General features: G+C 30.2%; 1 protein-coding gene across 1 annotated transcript; it reads right to left on the minus strand.

The window, feature by feature from the left end:
- Positions 1-3,015: 3,015 nt before the first annotated feature.
- PAAG_09080 (hypothetical protein) lies at positions 3,016-4,615 on the minus strand (the record flags this gene model as incomplete). Its single annotated transcript, XM_002788956.2, has 2 exons — positions 3,016-4,487; positions 4,552-4,615. 2 exons carry the CDS (start codon positions 4,613-4,615, stop codon positions 3,016-3,018), a joined length of 1,536 nt encoding a protein of 511 aa, XP_002789002.1.
- Between the last annotated feature and the right edge of the window lie 3,948 nt (positions 4,616-8,563).

The raw sequence follows: 8,563 nt of genomic DNA on the forward strand, positions 1-8,563 counted from the left end.
CTCAATTAGAGTCAGGATGATAACAAAACAACAGCTTCAATTCACCTATCTAATTAGATAGCTGCAATAAGAATACTAAACTGAGAATTAGAATAAAAAATTAATAAGCAGCTGAATATATAGATGATTAAGAATCAGATTGAATTAACCTTCAGAGCACATATAATTGAAAATCAGATCAGATCAATATGAGCAACTGAATATGATTGAGATCAAAATAGATCAATCTTTAAAGTATAGCAAAGTAAATCAATTTTAATTTATATACAAGTAGCTGCGCTATAACACTTTTCTTCTCAAGTTCAACACTCTTCTTCTCAGTTAACTCAAAATTTTTTATTTCATATACAATTTTTTTTTTCAAATTCTCTCACTTCTCATTCTTAAAAAATACTATCAGCATATCAGCAGTCTTAATCTAACATTGAGTTTAATAAATAATATTAATTAAGATATTAATATGAGCTTTCACTGAATGAGCAGCATAAAAAAAACTATCAATATTGCTATTAGATATAGTAACTTAACATGATAATATAAGATCTTTACTGATCTCACTCACTCTGCAAAAAATAAAAAGCTCTGAATAGCAAGCAGCTGACTTAACTCAGAAGAGAAAACAATCTAAATAAGTAAAAATCAGTTATTATACTAATAGTGCAAAGATCTATCTGACACAGCAGCTAAAGATATACTATACTTACTCAGATATACAGCTTATTTACAAGATGACAAGAATTGCAGCACTTCTCACACTGAGAATAATCACACATTATAGACAAATTACTCAGCTTGAGCAAGTATCACTCACAAAGAATATCTCTAAAATAAAGAATTACTTCTATTATATTGATAGAGGTAGAAAAGAAATGAGAAAGCTTTTATAATCAGAGACAGCAGCAACTGCAAGAAATCTATAATAATTATAATTATGAAATTGTAAAGAAAGAAAAATTCAGAGAGTAAAAGATATCTTCTCTCTTTATTCTTATAGTAATTAATAATTTCATGACAATTATTTTATACAATCAGTTTTTTAACATCACTAAATAAATATTATAAATATTATTTTATTATTTTCTATATCAATAAATACTTCAGACTTACATCTTACTTCTATATCAATAAATATCTCACATCTACATATATTCAAAACAATCATCTTCTAGAGCTGCTGAGATCAACATTTATGAAATAGAGAGTAACTGTGATGTCAAGACTCTCTATACTATCTTCTTGCTCTTACACTGCTTATTTCATACTACTTATCTCATACTGCTTATCACATTGTTTACTAAGGCACTTATCTTCACACTGCTTATCAAAGCACTTTAGAATTAGCATCTTCTAGAGAATCAGTATCATTTCATGATTCAGCACTTGAAATCAGCACTTCATAGAAATTTAAATCACTGCATTACTAATTTCTTATTTTATAAAAGATTAGAGATAAAATCTATTGCTACTCATTTATATATATAAATACTTTAAATTCTCAAAGTTTTTTTAAAAAATTTAGTGATTAGCTACTATTCAATCTACACATATATTTTATTCATCATTATTCTTTTTTCTTCATAGTACTCATAGTGTCTACATATCTACTCTCTTATAATCTTAGTTATAGAGCTTCTCACACTTTCTTTTGACAATTAGTTTATTTATTTTAGTGTTTTCACATAAAATATATTAATTTTTAAAGCAGAATAGATCAATTTTAATTCTTATTAAAAGTAATTATACTATAATATCTTTACTATTTATACTTATAATAAATTTAAAATAAAGTTCTTCTTTAATAAAGCTATATTATATTGCATTAAGTATATAAAAAATTATTTTTATACTTTTTAAGATTTTATTTATAAAAATAAAAATATTCTACAATATATATCATCTGCAGATGATGTGATAAATGATTTTATCAAGTTACTAAAATTACTATAAATGTTTTTTCTCTTTTAATATCTTCATTTTAACTGATTTATTTCACATTCTTGTTTTTCCCAGTTGATTTTTTACCTGTACTAGGCAGTAGGCATATTGTTGTATAAAATATTGAGTACTCCTATTATGGTGAGCGGGGGGTCAGACATTTCCGTCACGTCAACTTGTTTTCCACCATAGTCGTACTCATACCTTGCAAACTCTCCAATCAACCAAACTTGCCATTCTGTCACCTTCTGCGTCAGATTCATTCGTATACTCTTCCTATTGCCGTTCTGGCTGTCCAACGAGCATTCCTCTCATTGGTGGGTTCAATTGGGTCTCTTATTCCATCCATTCCATTCCATCATATCACTCCGCCAATCCGCTCAAGGTCCCATTCAAGCATCAACCTCTTTGTTTGTTGAAGAAGAATTATTTGCATTAAGAGATACCACAGGACTGTGAGCCATTTAATAAAATCTACGAGCCGAGAGGCGTTGACGACTGGTTCAAACATGTCAGTAGTGACGTGGTTGGACCATCCTTTGCCAGAAACGGAACGGTGATTCTGTTAGATTCACCAACAAGGAGTTAATGTTCTTTGCGAAGTCCCATACTCCTGGAATGCAAAAACACTTAAAGGAGGAGTGGGAAAATGTCAACGGCCATTGTGTCGGTGAAAAGGACATTTGGGATCCAGCCCCGGGGGTTCTCCCACTTACGCTGACGAGCCTAGAGTTATCTCTCAAGGTGAGAGGAGGAGAGGGAGGCTGCGGCGAGTAATGGAAATTCACCCTATAAACCCGGGGGTGCACTTGGATACGATGTGAGAGCAATTAGGGTTGCAGAGCCTAGCTGTCGTGAATGTACCATTTGGGCAGGCTCCAAAACACCCATTTTATTTAATGGTGCTGGTTGGGATTTGTTGATTGGATACTTAGATTTGATTTTGAAAACGTAAACTTTGGAAAAGAATATGGCCCAAATCAAGGTTAACTAGGCCAAAAGCATCTTGAAGAAATCGCCACATAATGCGCCTCACAAAAACGCCGCTCCGTACTAAACCTAGAAGACTCGTAGTACAAATTAATAAACCGTTAAGCAACTGATGGCTCCGTTCTTGAGAACCTCAAAAACTAAGCCAGGAAAACCAAACAACTCAGTATTCCCCAGAGTTTGACCCCCGTCAGTTTCTGAGCCTGTCAAATGTTTGTTAGCTGTGTTGTCTTCCCAACCACCAAGAAGCTCAACGCTACTTCCAGGGCTGTCACCCCATCCACGGTTGAGGACCATTCCCCTTTGAAGAGCCATTTCTTCAGATGGGCTTGAGTAAGAACCCTTCCAGATTCGTTTCAACTCATTTGATATCTGATCATATGGGGTTTCTGAAGTTAGAGGCTCCCTGCTGGAAGTCATGTTCAAGCTCCATCGGCTACGTCGATGGCGATTGAATGGGTAAGACCCTGGCACATTCCCGTGTAAAAGTAACTTCGTGACGGTTAGCTGCGGGCCTGAGGAAATAGCTGAGGCCTCAAGATGCGATGAAGCTGGGAAAGGTGGACCAGAAACAGTTGGACGGGAGATAAAAGCATCGAATCCGTGATCGAAGTAGTTATAGAAACACTCGGTTGCTAGCGAAGCACAATCTCGTTGGAAGGTGGGGGAATTCTCGCCATCTGATTCATCTGTCACACTGGTTTCAGACAACGGGTCTATGTCTGTGGGGTCAGCAGCGCAACCAGGAAAGGAAGGGCTTGTGTGTCGGAGATTCGCGTTACCAAGTGACTGGGCCCCATGGATTGATATTCGTCTATCGTTCTTTCGGTATATCGCATCTGGAGGACCAAACTCTGCTACAAGATCTTGTGGAGTCGTCTCGGATAGTGTAATATAAAACGACGGCCCTGCCCTGCGAAGAAATTCAACTCTACCTGCGCCATGTACCTTCACTTCCTCTATTTCATCAGCCACGGACTCTCGATTTTTCCCAGCGAGGGCGGTTGATCTAGGGTATTGGGGCTGTCGTGTGTACAAATTCGAACGGCCATCCACCCAAGACGAGCCTTGGAAGACAGCCATTGACGTAGCAGAAGATGCGGCCGACGAGGACATGAGGGAAACAAAGTCGCATTGTTCAGACCACGCAGACTGTAGCAAGGGAAACGAAAAGGCAACCCCGGGATAGGAGAGAACGTAAGTGCCGTGCAATGAGCCGGATGAACTAGGGACGAACTCCCCCGGATAGGATGGGCCAAACATGCGATTATAGATATGACGAAAACTGGGGCCCTGCTGCGGTGACTGATCTGTGGACCTGGTAGATTTGAGAACGTCATGAGACTTGTACGTAAGAGAAATCTTGGTAAAATCCAACACTTCGATCAAACGAAGTCTTTGGTCTGGACCATCAAACCGCAGTCGTAGGCCATTCTCCGGGAGGGTTATAAGAACCGGGGCGTGGATAGGGTTGGACGAAGAGTAGGACAAGTCGATAGAAGGGTACGTATGGGGGTTGGCTTTGAGGCGAGTTAAGGTGTTATGAAGAGAGGCACCAAGAGCTACAAGGAAGTATCAAATCAGCAAAGTCCTCAAATGAATATGCGACATTGACAGGTAGCATACTTAGGAACCCGATACCCTTCCCAGGGAATATCTGTGCAGGAGTTGCATTTCTTGAGGTGGTCATTAAGGCAGAAGAAGTTGGACCTAGACACGCCAGGAGGCTGTTAACACAGGCAGTAGCGGTGAATAGTATATATAATGCTTGTACTAGAATAGGGAGTAAAAACAGAAGAATAAATGAGTGATGTCCTCTAGGTATTTCCTTTTGACATTAGATATAGATAGAGATATATACGTGGACATTATACCGAATATATTTAGGTGAATATACATACATTTGTATATCATCGGGATGCATTGAAAGTTGAATAAGGCAGAAAGGTCATTCATTGAGCATAGAGATCGGTCAACCTCGCTAAAAGGATTGGCCGACCTCCCCACGTGACTACACATTCAAATTAAGGACGTAAAAAGAGAGGTAAGGTGGTAAAAACATTACCATAATAATTTCTCTTCAATCAATGACTCTCTATCTCTTCTAAAGTATTCGTAACTACTTTCCAAGCATGCCTGTGTGATGGCGCTGGTTACGGCGTCGGCTACTGGGTTACTATGACAGCGAAACTGGCATTGACAGAAAAGGCCTGCACTCTAAGGAGACTCTCTACCTCCCATTAGTGAGTGCGCCCCATTGTAAAGAAAATATCACCATAACAAAAATCTTCTAGAATCATCAATTTTCAAAAATTAATTAATGGTCAACATCATGCCAATCTATAATATAAAGATTATCTATACACTCATTAGAACATGTAGAATCTCTGATAAATTGAGATTTATTAATAATAACATATTGTGATTGATTAACATAAAATTTGAAAATTTTGATTTTAATTAATTATAGAATAAAAAAAAACCTTCTTTATCTATACTTATTTGTGATTATTTCTAACAATCTGATATTTATTCATTAAATAATGACTAGATAACTCATTTTCATATAATATATTTAATTTTATATATATTAGATTTCTTTTAAAATCTTATTCAATTGCTGAGTCAGATCAAATATCAAAGTATTTTTCATTATTCATATAATTTTATCTACTATCTTAATTTAATAATATAATTTTATAACTTTATATGAGAATATTAACTGAGAAGATATAGTGAAAAGTTAAGTTTCAGAAAGTAATATAAAATTAAAGATTTTTTTTATTATCATTATAAATAAATAGTTTTTAATTATTATCTATCAAGACTTCAATTATAATGCAAATAAAACAGATAATCAATTATCAGCTAAATAAATTATCTAAATAAAATACTAAAATAATTTTTAAAAATTAAGTTTAAAGAAAACTCTCTTTATATAATTTTTTTATTAATATAATTATATCTTTTCTTAATATTATTGCTAGGTAGTTCTCACATTTACATGTTATTTATATATAAGATAATTGAAAGATTGATTGCTATACTATTGTTTAAAAGGTTATAATTATTAATTATTTTAGTTTGTGATCTTATACTGCTGAAAAGACTAAACAAAACTCATTATATATTATTATATTACTCTCTTTTAATGTATAAATATACTTTTATACTGATAGATTATCATTTACTTCATCTGCTAGATAGTTATTTTTTTTTAAGTCTTTAGTTATTTACTTAATTGGTATAAAGATTCTATTTTAATTAAATTTATAGTATAAAATTCTTGAATTATATATGATGATTTCTTTAGATTTAAAGCTAAATATCATATTAAATTATCATTAAAGCTTAGTTATTTTATTCAATATTGAAGCTTTTTATAAAAAATATAGTTTAATAGAATATTTTTAACTTATAATTTATTTTTATTCTGTATTTTAATCAGTTCTAATATCTTATTTAGTTATTATAATAAAAGATTATTCACAGCTTTGTGTAGCTTATCAGAGAAGAATATTGAATAAATGTTTATACTTTTCAGTAGTTTAGTCTGTAGCTGTTATTAATTCTCTGAATAATCTCAAATAGATTATCATTTTACTTTGTGAGCTTTCTGCTGAAGTTGAGAATTTTATAGTTCTCGAGTAACAGAAGATCTTATCTTTTACTTTAAAGTTTAACTTTCAATAATACTTGTTGATCTGTAATTTTATAACTTTTTATATTTTTTTCACATTATCAGCTATCAGCTTTCAGCTTTTATTTATTAAAATAATATACTGCTAAGTATTTTTTTTATTTAAATATAAAAACACTAAGAATAAATGAACTAAGTGTCAAAAAAAAAAGTGTGAGAAGCTCTATAACTAGAATTATAAAAGAATAAATATATAGATGTGATTAGTGCTATTAAAAAAAAAATAACAATGAATAAAATACATATATATAGAATTAAATAGTAGATAATCACTAAATATTTTAAAGAAATTTTGATAATTCAAAGTATTTATATATATAAATAAGTAGTAATAGATTTTATCTCTAATCTTTCATAAAATAAGGAATTAATAATATAGTAATCTAAATTTTCATAAAGTAATGATTCTATTTTTCAGAAAGTGCTGATATTAAAGAATTAATTTTTATTAAGTACTAATCTATGCTGATTCTGAGTACTAAATTTTAAGATAATGCTGATTTTAAAAGATGCTGATTCTAAAGTGCTTTGATAAGTAGTATAAAGATAAGTGCTTTAGTAAATAGTATAATAAGCAATGTGAAATAAATAGTATAAGAGCAAAAAGCTAGTATATAAAGTCTTAACATTACAATTGTACTCTCTTTTATAGATATTAACTTTAGTAACTTTAGAAAATGATTATTTTAAATATATATAGATATAAAATATTTATTAATATAGAAAATAATATTTATAATATTTATTTAGTGATGTTAAAAATCTGATTATATAATATAATTATTATAAGAGTATTTATTACTATAAAAATAAAGAGAGAATATATATTTTATTTTTAAACTTTTTTTCTTTACAACTTCACAATTGTAATTATTATAAATTTTATATAGTTACTACTATCTCTGATTTCAAAATCTTTTTTAATTTTTTTATCTCTATCAATATGATAAAATTTATCTCTATATATTTTAAATAAATTTTTATATTTTTAATATATTTAGCATTATCATATATGATAACAGTTGATAGTTGATGAATATATTGAGTTATAATATATAATTATTAATTATATGATTAATTTTATTTTAAAAATATTTTCAATAATTGATACTTGCTTAAGCTAAATAATTTATCTATGATATATAGTTTTTCTTACTGTGAGAAATACTGTAACTCTTACTATCTTATACATAAACTATGTATTTGTGTAAGTGTAATGCATCTTTAGCTATTGTGTCAGAGAGATATTTACTTATTATAATAACTGATAATTATTTATCTAACTTGCTCTCTCTTCTAAGTTAAATTAACTACCTACTCTTTAGAACTTTTTATTCTTTAAAGAGCAAGTGAGATCAGTGAAGATCTTATATTATTAGATCAAACTATTGCATTTGATAGTAGTGTTAACAGCTTTTTTTTATACTATTTATTCAATAAAAGTTCATACTATTATTCTAATTAATATTGTCTATTATACTCAATATCAAAATGATGATATCAGTATGCTAATAATATTCTTAGAGAATGAGTAGTAAAAGAATATAATAAAAGAAGTTATATATAAGATAAAGAACTTTAAGTTAACTGAGAAAAAAAATATTAAATTTAAAAAGAGAAGAATTGCTATATCTAAATAGTATATAATAACTATGATAATTATAAATAGAAGTTAAGTCAGAGAGAATTAAAAAAATATATCAAAGTATCTTAACTTGTTCAAATAATAGTAAAATGAATTTTTTTAAAAAAATTTGATGATTTTTATTACCTTACTTACCTCATTAAAACCACATAATCAAAAAACTCATTTGAGAAAAAGTAGTAAAAAGATTATATGTATAAGAGAGAATTAATACTTAATATACTTTTTAAAGTAAGTTTAGTATGCTTGTTACTTCTTTTTATTATTTAAAAATATTAAATATATTAGTTTTC

This window comes from Paracoccidioides lutzii (assembly GCF_000150705.2).
Source record: "Paracoccidioides lutzii Pb01 unplaced genomic scaffold supercont2.76, whole genome shotgun sequence".
Taxonomy (NCBI): Eukaryota; Fungi; Ascomycota; class Eurotiomycetes; order Onygenales; family Ajellomycetaceae; genus Paracoccidioides; species Paracoccidioides lutzii.